General features: G+C 38.9%; 1 protein-coding gene across 1 annotated transcript in view; it reads left to right on the top strand.

The window, feature by feature from the left end:
* Positions 1-15,620, top strand: part of map2k6 (mitogen-activated protein kinase kinase 6) — a 30,903-nt gene that overhangs the window by 4,372 nt on the left and 10,911 nt on the right. The window contains exons 2-3 of the mRNA XM_059324478.1: positions 13,099-13,162; positions 15,330-15,378. Coding sequence (XP_059180461.1) covers positions 13,099-13,162; positions 15,330-15,378 — 113 coding nt within the window. The remainder of the gene's footprint in view (positions 1-13,098; positions 13,163-15,329; positions 15,379-15,620) is intronic.

Below are 15,620 nucleotides of genomic sequence, written 5' to 3' on the forward strand. Positions count from 1 at the left end.
GTGACAGAGGAGTCAGAGTGTCTGCAGACTGATGCTCCGTGCAGCAGCTCGTCTTCTGATTGGTCTACATCTTCTCCTTTGCATGATTGTCCACATGTCCTCAGGCTGATGTTATATAAGTGTGTGTGTGCGTGTGTGTGTTTGGCATGTGCTGCAGTTGTTTTATACAGTTTCATCTCAGATTATTATACACAGTGCATGCAGAGATAGGATTTATTGTTTTTAGATTGCATTTACCTTTAAGCTTTTTCATCTTTGGATGCAGAATGCTCCGGAACTTTCCTGCTCAGAAGTTCTGTTGTTACTGATCTGTTCAACTTGTTTCCTTCACTGTGTGTTAGTTTAGTTTTCCTGATGATCAGCGGTACGGTACCTGCTGCAGAATCACTGTCACTCTGCAGCTGCTGCAGCTGAAGTTATGTGTATATTGAAAAATTTTGTGTGTTCCAACATGGCAACAGTTAATGAAAATGATGCTACGTGGCAGAAATGTGCTGTCTCACTGTGACTGACTGATTCTGTATTATTTACAGTAACTGTGTTTCTGCTGAGCGACTGCAGAGGTCAAAGGTCATATAAAATTAAACTACAGATTTCTCAGGTTTGATTATTGCTGGACACATATGGGATAATGTTCATACACAACTCAATGAAATGTTACATATTATATAAAATATTTAATGTCTGCAAAACCATGTTTTATTCTCAAATATTGCACACACACACACACACACACACACACACACGTTCTTGTACTTCTATCTTTGTGAGGACCCTCATTGGATTAGTGAATTCCCTTGCAGGGTTATAATAGTTTTGAATTTTTCATTAGTTTTACTTTTGTTGTAAATTTTTGTTTTCAAATTCAGTTAGTTTTAATTCGTTTTTAGAGTGCGTTTGCTAGTTATAGTTTTTTTTAAAAAAATGCTTTAGTTTTAGTTTAGTTTTTATTAGTTTTAATGTTAGTTTTAGTTTTTTGTAATGGGGTATTTTTTGGGTGGAAGATTAAAATAGGTCACAGTAAATGTAGCCTTTATTTCCTTTGCCTTATCCATCTTCATAATGTATGAAAAAAGTTGACGAAGCGACATTTTCACTATAATTTTAGTTGGTTTTGTAACCACACAATACAGTTTCAGTTAATTATCATTATCATGTAACCTTTAACCCTTAAAACAAAGCCTTTAAAGAAGTGAGGACTGGCCGAAATGTCCTCACTTTGCAAAAATGCCCTCACTCTGTTGGTTAAAAAGGTGTTCTGGTCCTCACTATGTATGAAGTACAAGAACACACACACACACACACACACACACACACACACACACACACACACACACACACACACACACAGTGACAGTGTTGTATAACTTACTAGTGAAGGAAATGAGTAGAACTGTGCGAGGCTATAATAAGCCTCGTGTCCTTGTGTTGAGCTGAACTGCAGCCAGGCGGAGCTTCACTCTGCTACCTCTGATCGCTCAGCGCCCGGCTCAGACGCTCCTCCAGCGGTGCCGTGTGGCCCGAGCCGGTCTGATCTGATCTGGGTGCCAGTGCAGCGGGGCCCTCCCTGCTCGGCCCCCCTGCAGCCTCACGTCCTGCACAAATGTCCCGTTTGTGGTGCAGATGCTGTTTCCAGCTGCACTGATACTAAATGTGCTGTTTGGACGAGCTGGTTGTTGATCCTCTTCCAGGCCTGTGGTGCTTCTTCTTTCTGTTGCTGCAATAACAGGAGAATGTTGGGAGCATTTCTCAGATGATCCACTAACTGTTCTTCTCTTCTCGGCATGCATTAGTTCATACCAAGGTTATTATAGTTAACGAAAACTAACGAAATAACGAAAACTAGAATTGAAAAAACATTTTCTTTAACTGAAATAAAACAAAAACGAGAGTTTAAAAAAACCTGATAACTAACTGAAAATGTATTTTGTGGTTACAAAACTAACTAAAACTGACTAAAATTATAGTGAAAATGTCCTTCGTTTTCGTTTTTGTCAACTTTTGTCATACGTAAACCTTTTGATTGATATGAAATCTATTTCATCCATCTGGTTTTTATGACTTAATAAACTTATTGGGGCTGAGATGGATAAGACAAAGGAAATAAAGGCAACATTTAATGTGACTTTTTGGAATCTCGCACCCAACAAACACCCCATTACAAAAAAACTAACACTAAAACTAAGCATTTTCCAACAAATAAAAACTAATTAAAACTAGCAAACTCACTCTAAAAACTAATTAAAACGAACTGAGTTTGAAAACAAAAAAATCACAACAAAATTAAAACTAAAACTAATTAAAAATCTGAAACTATAATAACCTTGGTTCACACTGATGTTTTTATGCAGATGTTATTTTAAACATGCGTGCATTCAAGCGTGTATTCTGAGCTACAGGATGCAGCGATGAGTTGTTGCTGTGACTGTTTGCCTTTTGCAGTGAAGCTTAAAATGTGAGCGTGCGCTGACAATGAGAGACATAAATCAGAACTCATTTAACCTGCAGTAACCCTCATAACGGCTGCAGGTCTCCAGGTTTCAGCGGAGACACGGGGAGAGGACGGGGTGTTACACAGAGATCTCGGCTGATGCAAATCATGTAATGTGTTGCAGGTGGAGGGTAATACTGATCCGTGTTCTGACCAGAGACTTCTGTTAATATATTCTGAATTATTGAATCATATCAAAGCTCTGGAGCTGCATATGAGCGAGACTAGGGGTGTGCCATATCGTATCGTTCACGATAATATCGGTATTTTTTTTTACGGTTAAAAAAATTCATATCATGATATTGGCAACGTTCCTACTTCTTGATGTAGTGGCGTAAGGCTAACAATTAAAGTTGTTTTAATCACAAAAAGCTACTTACTCCCTGTCGCTAAACACATGCAGCTTTCAAAATAAGAGCATGGTGTGTTATCAGAATCCACCACAGAACTTACAAGAAGACTGTCAAAATAAAATGCCTGAAATAAAACATACAAGAACCTTTATTCTCCTTTACAAAATTCATTAAAATATGCCCCCAGAACCCCTAAATGGTTATTTTTATTATTTGCTCATACTCAAGAGTCAAGAGTATTTTTTTTTTATTTGGCAACTGTTGAGATTTGCACTTCAAACTACATGTTAGATTTTTAATTATTTATACAGACTAAAAAAAAAATCATATTTTCTATATCTTTTTAAGTATTTCCTAATATCGTGAAGAATATCGTCATCGCAAAAATAGCCTGAAATATCGTGATATTCTTTCAGGGCCATATCGCCCAGCCCTAAGCGAGACTTTATTTACTGCTGATCACATGATGGAGGTTCAGGAGCTGCAGAGAGAACCTGCAGGAACATCTGCAGCTTTTACACCTTTGTGCTCTTCTTTTATTCTCTGGTGTTGAATAAAACTCAGCAGCTCCAATCAACACCTCGCTGAGAGGAGAATGTGTCTTTATAGAGAGAAGAATCTGTTGAAAACTCAGGGGAACACTTGAGATTATGGCTGCAAACTACAAGTGATTTACATAACGGATACAGACAACAGCTCTTATTAAGGGGAGAATATATTGAGTAATAATTCAGTAAATCAACGTTCTGCATGCAAATGAAGCTCCTCTCAATGCTTTCATGGTTCCTAAACCAAAATGATGAGACTACTGAAGCTTTTATCGTTTCATCTGAACTTTTGATTTTAAATAAATGTATAAAATACAGTTTACAGACTTATTTAAACCTGCAGAGATCAGTCCATATTTCACTTTGTTTATTATTGACAGCTGTTCATTTGAACTTTGATTTAATGTTTGATCATTATTATTTGCTGCTTGATCATTTCCAGAGTAATGAACTGATTTAGTTTTAAATGAAGAAAAGAACTTTCTATTTCAAATAGGGTTGGGCGATATGTCGATATGAAAGATATATCGATATATTTTTAAATGTGATATGGAATTGGACCATTTCGCATATATCAATATGGTTAATTTTTTTTTCTTTCTTTATTTATAAATGCTGCCCTTAATAGGGTTTGTCATATTTAGTTTGTTGGTTCGTTTAGTTCGTTATTCTTTTCTCATATAAATATAAATACTTCTGGCCATATGATGCTGTAATATGTTTCAACAGACTATAATTTACCCATTTTAAGCATTTTTAGGCATATTAAAATTTGACCATTTTTGACAAAAATACACATACTATATAGTATGAGTTTTTTTCCAAGGGAGTCATTTTGGACATCCGATAATTTGGTAATTTGTTGCTATTTTTTGACAAATAGTTCTTGACCCATGACTCCAGGGATTTGAACCAGTGCCCCTGTGGTAACAAGTTGATTTCTACTTTTTGAGAAGCTATACCACCATTGGCCTATTCTATTTCATCGGCTATTTTATTTAAGATATATTTTTATTTAAATGTGCACTTTATGGAGCTTTGATTTTAAAAAAGGTACTCCTGTTGTTATACAGTATTGATGTTCACTTAACTAACCGGTTTCAATAAAACTACTTGTGACATGTCATATTTGACTTTGACTGAACATTTGACGGAACATTTTCTCTCACTTTGTGCTAAAATATCGATCGAATATCGATCGATATTCAGCCTAAATAAATTGGGATATGACTTTTGGTCCAAATCGCCCAGCCCTAATTTCAAATATTTTTTAAATTATATTTGCTTTACATGAGTGGCTGTGTCGATGAGACACCAGATTCAGTTTAAAATGAAGCATTTTCTTACATTATTTTATTCAAATTAAAGCTGATTCTAACCTTAAAAACAGAATCATTGAAATGAATCATTTTTCAAACACTTTCTGGTTTGTTGTTTTTACAGAAATTTGACGTGACTTTGATGAAATATTGGCATGGTAACAATATGGCCACAAGTATAGATATAGATATAGATACTTTGATACATTTTTCAATAATTGTTTAATTTATTAAGAGTCATAGAATTGTGCAGATTAACCAAAGTGATGATTTATTTTACATTTGACTCAACAAACTCCCAGAGTGGAGAACAGCTGATTATTGCTCTGCTGCTGTCATATTTAATATTTACTGTCTGTGAGGAAGCAGTGACCACACACACACACACACACACACACACACACACACACACAGTCTATAATTGTAGCTTATGTTGAGCTGCTGCAGTGACTCAGTGTGAAGAGACTCGTCCTGTGATAAATGAACCTTGTGCATTATATTATATTATATATTATTATGTGTCTGCGTGTTGATGTGCTGCTGGAGCGTCTCCACAGTCAGCTGACGGCTCCAGAACACTTTGCTGTTTCTTCAGATCTTCAGTTATGTAATGAGAGCAGCTGATGGAGAGCAGCAGTATAAATGTTGATCTCCTCGTGCTGCCAGAGAGCCAGAGGAGACAGTATATGATGAGCGTCACAGAACCACAAACACAGAACCTCTGCAGCCTGTTCTCTGGCTCTCTGCTGCTCACGAACATCTGAGACAAACAACATACGATGCACTGGGTTGCAGCTTTAAAAACGAGGTTAACATTCACATTCAACAGAAACTACCTGCTTGTGTTTCTGCACCTAAACTACCTGGTTAAGGTTCAGTAGAAGATCAGGGTTTAGGTTAAAAAAATGGCTCCTGTACGTAACTACTGGACACAGTTTCAGCTGGAGGAAAAATACACTGAGTTGCTGCAGTAGCATACAGGAGGTGACGTAGATGCTGGAATGTAACATGTTTATGTACCAGACTGTCCTCCCCGTCTCTGTCTGGAGTTAGTGGCGCCCTCTAGTGGAACCCTCATGTTCTACGAAAGTGCAGCATCTGATTCAACATTCTCTTAACTACTTGTCTTCCAGCATTTACATAATTTATTTCCTCTTTAAACTGTCTTTTAGAGCCCAACCAGGAACGGTTTGGCCCTAGCCTTAGAGAAGTGCTGACGGAGCACAAATTCAAATTCAAATCATAATTACTTTATTTATCCCCGAGGGTAAATTGGTTAGAATGAGACAGCCTGATAGCTGTAGGAGCGACAGATCTTTTGTATCTCTCCGTCCTGCAATGGAGAGAGAGGAGCCGTCCACTGCTGTTTTTTTGGTCCATAAAGCGTTCAAGCGTCTTTGGGTGTCTAGAAAAGTGCTATACATCCATCCATTCTCGTCTGCTTATCCGGGGCCGGGTCGCGGGGGCAGCAGGATAAGATAAAACATCAGTCTGTGGTGGCAGTTTTAACCAAACTGAACCGTACATTTACGTATAATAACGTGTGGCTGTTTTTAGAAAGCTCCGCTCTGAACCGCGGAGCACAGAACTCTCTATGAACCGTTCTGATGTTTATGATGGAGATCTTGTTGTTACGTACTGAAGGTACAAATAAATGATCTTCAAGTTGATATTTATAGTTATGATATAAGCCTTTGTTGTTTCATGACACATTATGTTCTGTTTTGCTAACCTGGAGTATAGAGAATACAAACACAGGCTTATACAGTATATTATTATATATCATTATTGAGATTCAGAATGACCTATATCTGGATGTATAGTTTCCTGTGGACTGACAGCCTGCCTGTGGTTTGCAGAACAACAGCAACATGTTTTTGTGGCTTTTCTTCAGACAGGTGACGGGCTCTGCTCCAGTCAGCTGCTTACACAATCACAGTCTGAGTGTTTGACTCCAGTTTACAGGAACTCTAGTTAGATGCAAAGACTGAGCAACATGTGACGCTATTATAAACAGATAAATAATCAGCACACAGGTCAGACTGTTCGTGTCAGGAAAGTGCTGGTGGTACATCTGGTTCAGGTGGTGCAAGTGGTGTCGGTGGTATAGATGGTGTAGGTGGAGCAGGTGGTGTGGGTGGTGCAGTTGGTTCAGGTGGTGCATGTGGTGCAGGTGGTTCAGGTGGTATAGGTGGTGCAGGTGGTGCAGGTGGTGTTGGTGGTATAGATGGTGTAGGTGGAGCAGGTGGTGTAGGTGGTGCAGTTGGTTCAGGTGGTGCATGTGGTGCAGGTGGTTCAGGTGGTATAGGTGGTGCAGGTGGTGCTTGTGGTGTAGCTGGTGCATGTGGTGCAGGTGGTGTAGGGGTGCAGGTGGTCCAGATGGTGCAGGTGGTGTAGGTGGTGCTGGTGGAGCAGGTGGTGCTGGAGCAGGTGGTCTGCTGGTGCAGGTAGTTTAGGTGGTGCTTGTGGTGCAGCTGGTATAGTTGGTGCAGTGGTGCAAGTGGTGCACGTGGAGCTAGATTTAGAGATAAATATCAGTAAATGTCTGGTTGTCGGCTGATAGCAGTGATTGTCTCTGAGTCAAAGCAGTCGTCCTGCAGCGTGATGTCCTGCAGGATCTCTGGTTCTGTTGATGTCTCAGGTTTTCGTCCTGGATTCAGTGGAGCAGCGTTCTGGCACTGAGGCGACCTGAAACCGACACCTCGCCGCTCTGATCCGAGTTGGGTCGAGTGCACTGGAAGTGCAGCGCGAGCCTCTGACGACACGATTCCCGAAGGAGCAGCTGAAGGAGCTGGAGGAGCTGCCATCTTTGGAAGTGTAGAGTGTCTTTCAGAATGGGCTCTGGCCCCGCCCTCTCTCCATCAGGCTCCGCCCTTCCTGTCCTGGTGTCTCCTCCTCCTGTCCGTCCCTCTCCCCCGTCTAATCCCTCTTCCTTGGTGGAATTCCATTGAGGAACTCTTGGGATTGTTGGAATTCCAGCCGGAGTGCATGTGTGGGTTAGCAGCAGGCGCCATGTCACACGCACACACACACACACACACACACACACACACACACACACACACACACACACACACACATTCTGGAGCTCATGTGCTGTAAATCAGTAAATCAGAGCGTCTGATTGGTTCGCTGCGACCACACTGAGACAGTTGGATGCTGAGCTCAGCAACAAGACAGAAAGAAAGAAAGAAAGAGAAAGAAAAGAAGAGAAAGAATTGTGGAATTGTGTATCTGAGTTATGCAACTTGATCTGTAGAACATCTGATCAGATATTTTTAGATGTTTCTGCTCAGTAGAAACTAAATGTTTGTACTTTACTCGAGTATTTCCATTTTATGCCACATGACACGTTCACTGCTCTGCCTGTCAGAGGGAACATTGAGCTTTAAGGATTTTTTCTGCACTTTGTTCTTATTTGGACAGATTAAAGTGTCGTGCCAGACCGGAGAGAGGGAGAATAATAGACTAAAGGTGCTCTGACATTCTTTAAAGAATAAAATCATTAATTTCCTCAACATTAAATTGTGTCAGATTGCTGCTGGTTAATAATTCAGCTGCAGAGCTCAAAGCAAACATGTTTTTTGTTGCTTTTGAAAAGCTAAATGCCAACGAATATGGATTGAAGTAGAATACTGTCAGAAAATGGTAAAAACAATACAACAAACATTCCAAATAATAGATGTCAACAGCAAATACTTCCATTTGAGAAGCTGAAAACCGAGATTAATGACTGAACTGATGAATTAATGATCAGAACTGCAGCTGATGAATTTTGTCTGTAAATGGATGAAGTGGATCCTTGTTTCTGCTGTGAAACGAACCCCAACACCTCCTGTCTGTCTGTCTGTCTGTCTGTCTGTCTGCCTGTCTGCCTGTCCACCCGCCTGTCTGTCTGGTATCAGAGCCATGTCTCTGCTCAGTATCTGCTGTCAGCCTGATTTGCATCTCCTCAACATGCAGCTCTGAAAGACTGACTGGAACAATCTGAGCAGCAGCAGAACGCTGAAAACACTGTGCAGAATAAGCTTGTCCTCTCTCTGTGAGGAGACGCTGCCTCCTGTCTCCTGTCTCCTGCCTCCTGTCTCCTGTCTCCTGCCTCCTGTCTCCTGTCTCCTGTCTCCTGCCTCCTGCCTCCTGCCTCCTGTCTCCTGTCTCTTGTCTCCTGCCTCCTGTCTCCTGTCTCTTGTCTCCTGCCTCCTGTCTCCTGTTTCCTGCCTCCTGTCTCTTGACTCCTGCCTCCTGTCTCTTGTCTCCTGCCTCCTGCCTCCTATCTCCTGTCTCCTGTCTCCTGTCTCCTGTCTCCTGTCTCCTGCCTCCTGTCTCCTTCCTCCTGTGTCCTTTCTCCTGTCTCCTGCCTCCTGTCTCTTGTCTCCTGCCTCCTGTCTCCTGTTTCCTGCCTCCTGTCTCTTGTCTCCTGCCTCCTATCTCCTGTCTTTTGCCTCCTGTCTCTTGTCTCTTGTCTCTTGTATCCTGTCTCCTGCCTCCTATCTCCTGTCTTTTGCCTCCTGTCTCTTGTCTCTTGTCTCTTGTATCCTGTCTCTTGCCTCCTGTCTCCTGCCTCCTGACTCTTGTCTCCTGTCTCCTGTGAGGCAGCAGCATGTTTTGGTCTCCTCCTTATGATCTCTCTTGAAGCTTCTGTCTCACACTGTTGGAGCTCGATCATGTGACATATTTCCATGTGTTCTTAATGCAAAGCAAAATATTTAATGATCCGATCTGTTGGAGGAAGCTGAACTCTCCATCCTGCTGCAGAGATCCAGAGAGAGGCAGGACCACATATAGGACCGTGCACTTAACCAGATATGATGAAACTGCAATTTTAAATATGTTTACAGTGCAGTAACTTAACATATTTCATGCTCAAATGCATGTATAACAGTATAAATAGGAATACAAAAGGTTTGAAGCAAATAAAAAATAACCACTTAATGTGATTTCTTTTTTTTTCGGTGCAAGAACAGCAGATCAACATTAATTTTAATCAAGTAATTTTGTGCATTTTTACACTGCACTTTTAAGATTTCATGCTCAAATGCATGTAGTTATACTGAGGGCCACTTCAAGTGAGGGTGTGGGCCGTATGCGGCCCCCGGGCCTTCAGTTGCCCATCTCTGATCTGGATCATTAGTGCATGAAAAATATAATTTTGTGCTCTTGAATTCATAATAATCTTGAATGCACTGAATGAAACTTTCAGAATCTCCACATTTCTCTACATGCATTTATCAAAGAAGTGCAACTTTTATTTTCAATCAGTTATAAAAACAAGATAACTGAGCTGAAAAAATAATTCTGTTTCAGGTTTCTACAGTCTGGAACGTTTGAAAAACACTTAATTTTACTGGTCATGTTTTCAAGCTTAATTAACATATACTCCATGAAAACTGGAGCTTCACCATCAGAAACCAGGAAGTAAAAGAAGTTATTAATGTGTGGATATACATCACAAAGATGTGTTAATTAATGCTGATCTCAATTTCTACCAAAAACAATCTGGATTTATGATTCCTGACCTAGGTGGTTCTTTTTTATTCATATTTTTCAACTGTAACAGTTAGTTTTTCCTTCTTTAAGCTCTGACATCAGGAGGTCAGAGAGCTGTTAGCAGCAGGTTTTCTTTCTTCCCTCATATTAATATCTCTGCTTATAAACAGTTTGTAACAGTTGCGAGGCAGCAGAAGCTGATTGAGCAACACTGATGAGTGAAAGTGAAAGTTATCTGAATGGACTTTGTTTCTATTCTGGACAAATATGTTTGAATCAGAGCTGCACAGAAACACATCAGTGTCAGTCTGCTGAGTCAGCTTTACCTCTTTAACATAAAATAAGGAAATATCTTTGCTGTATGAAAGAACACTGAGAGGATCGTGCAGGTGTTCTACTGTGTGTGTGTGTGGGTGTGTGTGTGTATGTGTGTTCCTATTGTGTGTGTGAATGCTGTAGGAGGAGCTCACTCTGACATTTTACTGCAACAAAGCTGCTTTGGAAAGAGAGCAGGAGGCCACAGTGGAGGGCTGACAGAGTCACAGAGTCACACCCTGTACTGTCAACACACACACACACACACACACAAACGGAGCGCCCGGTGTGTGCGTGTGTGTGTGTGGAGGAACCTCCTCACAGGAGGAACCAGACACAGATCTTCCTGCTCTCACCTCTGTCACCTCCTCTTACTGTGCAGATACCTCACACACACACACACACACACACACACACACACACACACACACACACACACACACACACACACACATTCTTGTACTTCTATCTTTGTGAGTGAGGTTTTAGAGTGTGTTTGCTAGTTTTAGTTTAGTATTTTTTTTTTTTAAATGCTTTAGTGTAGTTTTTTTGTATTGGGGTATTTGTTGGGTGGGAGATTAAAAGAGGTGACAGTAAATTTTGCCTTTACTCCCTTTGGTTTATTCATCTTCATTATGTATGAAAAAAGTTGACAAAGACTCTCCAAAAACTCTCATTTAAATTTTTATTTCAGTTAACAAAAATGTTTTTTCAATTCTAGTTTTCGTTATTTCGTGCAGTTTTTTCGTGCTGTTTTTTCGTTAACTATAATAACCTTGTTCCCTAGCCCCTTAACCTAAGGTAACCATGGTTACCTTTACATAAACCCTAATGTAACCTGTACCCTTAAACAAAGTCTGAAATCTCAAACAAGCCTTTAAAGAAGTGAGGACCGGCCGAAATGTCCTCACTTTGCAAAAATGTCCTCACTATGTTGGTTAAAAACGTGTGCCGGTCCTCACTATGTAGGAAGTACAAGAACACACACACACACACACACACACACACACACACACACACACACACACACACACAGCCCGATTAACAAGGCGCCTGGCCATCAAACCAAGCACACCTGAACTGCCAGACCTCTTCCTCCTCCTCCTCCTCCTCCTCCTCCTCCTCCTCCTCAGCTACCTTCAGTTGGTGTGAGGTGTCAGTGAGGATCTGGACCGGATGCTGATCCGGAGCTGTGTGAGCAGTAACTGTAGAGACTGTAGTGAGGTTGTGCAGCAGCTCTGACTCTGATTGTGATTGTGCTGTAACATCAGTCAGTGATCAGCAGCACTGACTCACTCTGCTCTTCAGGCTGAAAATAGATCAGATGTCTGTCTGTTGGAGTCGGAGCTGTGGAGACAGAGACAGAGACAGACAGACAGAGACCACGAGGAGCCTCTCCCTCGTCTCCTGCTCTCTCAGTTTAAACACATATTGATGAGTTAGATTACAGATTGAACTGCAGCTGAGACTGAACATTAATCTGCAACACTTGTGATGTTTTCCTGCATTTATTTGTCTTTTTTTTTTTTTTTTTAACATTTTAACAAACATTTTGCATACATCTGGTATACATAAATCAAACCCTTCCAATAATACATCTTCAGATTACACTTGCCATCTTTCATCTTGGATCAGATATAAATTAACTTTACATTTTTATTCACTCCAATAAAATTGTGCAACTGAAATAGTAGTCATTCAATGTCATCCAAAAATTATGACTAATCAAACAGCAATTTGTTCCAGTGTAGCAAAATTTTAGAAATAAAAAAAAAAAAAAAAAAATCAATAAAATAATTATAATAAAAAATAAAATTAAAAAACATAACTTTTCAACTTCTGTAGCTACGAACCAGGGTACTTTTCCTTCTAATGATGGACATCTCAGATAAAGTCAGATCTAATTTTTTTCATGTACTCTACCCAATTTTTCCATATTCTTTTAAATCTGTCCTCCTCCAGTCTCACGGAGAAAGTTAATTTTTCCATCACATAAATATTATGTATAACCTCCACCCAGTCCTCAATCTTAGGTTCCTACTTTTTCATTATTTGTCTTTTTAAAGAAGTGATGTGAAGACGACGTATTTGGGCTTGTGAGAAGATGTGATGAGCGATTTCCATTATTATGCTTTTTTACTGTTTTACTGACAAAACAATAATCAAGTATTATGGGTTGCTTTTATTATCCATTTAATCTGCTGATTATTTTCTTATTATTATTTTCATTCACTGCCTAAATGTTTCTATTAAACTCTGAGTGGTTTGTATTTTATTCAGCGGGTTGAAAACGTTTCTTGCTCTGGAAAGTTGCGATAAACATTTTACACAGTTTTCTCACATTTTATAGATTTAATGATGAATTAATGAATCGATAAAAAATGTCAGCTAATCGATAATGAAACAAATTGATAGTTTCAGATCTTATTGCTTAATTTTTTAACTATAAAATACTGATTTTAGTTTTTGCTGAGTGTTTAACAAGAAGCCTACTTACTGATGGATTATGTTATTATGACAGTAACTGTATGTGTTTATCGTGTCGGACAGTTTCAATATGTTCTGATGATGTAATTGTGTTTCAGGTAAGAGGAAGCTGGGGCTGAAGCTCCCCAAAGAGGCGTTTGAGCAGCCTCCTCCTGCTGCAGTGTAAGACTCTATTATTATTATTATTATTATTGTTGTTTTTGTTGTTGTTATTATTATGATCCTCACCTTCTGAGGGGTGTTCCATCAACGTGGATTAAGGAAAAGCCTGGCTTAATATGATAAACCTCGCTAATTTAAGTGAGAGATGAGTTCCATCAAAGTGGTTTGTGTGACTCCCAACTCAGTAACCATGGTAACCGATACCGCTCAGTAACCATGGTAACTTACACCACTGAACTAGCCTGCTCCGGGGCTAACAGGCTAACTGTCGAGCTAACTTTAGCTATGTGTCAAATAATTCCCAGCGGGCGGAAAAAATATCCCAAAAGTCTTTTTTCAATTTTTTTTAATGTTACAGTCTGGTTCAGACCTTTTTTTCTCACAATGTGACTGGGCATGAATTTATACACCTATTTCAGTCAATCTGTTGTTTAATTCATGCAACTTTTGTTTTGGAGTGAACCTTTATTTGAAAGCTGAACATGTAAAATTTAAGAAAAGTGTGCAAAAGTTTTTTAGTCCTTCATTTTGTTCTAGCTGTTAAGACAAACAAACACATTAAATCCATTCTAAACCAGGAACTTCTGCTGTGGTAAAATGTATACTGACATCATTCTCTAGTTCCTTTATCTCCAATTTGATTATTAGATTTTTTGCTTTTTATCTCCATATTGAGTTTTTGGTTTTCAGTTCCCATTATATTATATTATATATATAATATAATATATATATTATAAGCATATGACGCTTGTAGATCGAGCTGACATCCTGTAAAAGAAAACGTGTTAAAGTGTAGCTGATTATGTAGCCAATTATTATTTAATGTCTCAGTTTCATCATTCCCTGCAGCTCTAGAAGATACAATGAAGATACAACCCAAATATTATTATGTTTTCACTTTTACAAGTCCTTTTGGCTGTTGAGATGTAACAAAATAATTAATATAGGGCAGGGTTACTTCGCCCAGTTAGGTTAATTTACAGTAAATTCATCGTAGTTGTGAGTTCTCCCAAGTTAGCCTACAGCATCACTGTGAACATACAGCTGTTATTATCCAGCCTACTGATAATATAACTAGTCTTATTGTATCTAGCATTGACTAGACTCTCTGAGCTGCGTTAGTGGAACGGTTTTAGCCTGAAGTGAAAGTTGGTGTTAATTCTAACCAGGCTCTTTAAATGAAGCCGCGGTTTGTTTAGCCACGTTGATGGAAAACCCCTCTGCTCTGTGGACCTGACAGGAATCAGAACTACAATATTAATGTAGCAAACAAACAGTGAAGAGGAAGTTAGATATGTTATTTCCTTTAAATCACAGCCTGATGTATATTTATATATATCTGCAGAACAATGTGTCAGTTTGTTCTCCTCATCAAGCTCTGCCGCCGCCGCTGCTGTTGTTGTTGTTGTTGTTGTTGTTGCTCTTGTGAAGCTCAGATTGCAGAGAAACTCTCAGAGCTGCAGAACACAAAAACATTCTGATTTCTTCATATTAAAGTGAATCATCTTCAGTCTGGTGTTTATATAGAATATCAGACTTTCATAATACTCTGTAAATCTGCTTTTATCGCATCACATATTATTTTTTAATTTGTTTTTATTTGTTTCTTTTTTTAATTAATTTCCTTTTATTTCATTTATTGTTTATTCTGTTTTTTATCCATAAATTATATTTTAAATATCTTTATTTTTCACATATGTTTTATTATTATTTGTGTACTACTGGAATTATTATTTAAGAAGTATACTTTCCTTTGTTGTTAAATTTTTATTAATTGATTTGTTTGTGTTTCTGAGGTGAAAAATAAACAACGAACAACAAATAAATATAATTGGAGTTTTATTTATTTATTTACTTATTTTACTTGTTATACTTACGTCTTACTACTTCTTACTTCTTCTATTAATTTATTTATGTGTATTATATTTAGTTTGTTTTATTTTTTGTCCCAGAAGACACTTTTTTCTCCTCATGATGAGGACATTTATTTTTATTGATGAACAGATTTTTAAGATTATGTTCTGCTTTTTTTTTTTTTTTTACATTTACTTACATTTACTTTTGGCCTCACTGTTTGGTTGGTATTGTTGTTTTTGTCATTATTGTTGTTGTTTATAATGAAGTTTCTCTAACAGTACCAATGTGTGTGTGTGTGTGTGTGTTCCAGGCCTCCCAGAGATCTGGACTCTAAGGCTTGTGTAACTATCGGAGAGAAGGTGAGTTTATTTCTTGGATCATTTCTGACTTTGATCTCTGACTCTTATGTAACATGTCACTGCTCAGAGTATTTTTGTTCAGGTCGGCTCAGAGAAACAACATCCAACACTTCTGATTGAGAGACTGGAAGGCTTTTAATCGCCCGTCAGGCCCCCAAAATATTTATTTTAAACTTAAATAAGTGGAATTTTCCATTGGCAGAGGTGCCCGCTGGTCCTGAGCTCCAGCTGGAACAGAGTCA

This window comes from Centropristis striata, chromosome 21 (assembly GCF_030273125.1).
Source record: "Centropristis striata isolate RG_2023a ecotype Rhode Island chromosome 21, C.striata_1.0, whole genome shotgun sequence".
NCBI classification, from domain to species: Eukaryota; Metazoa; Chordata; class Actinopteri; order Perciformes; family Serranidae; genus Centropristis; species Centropristis striata.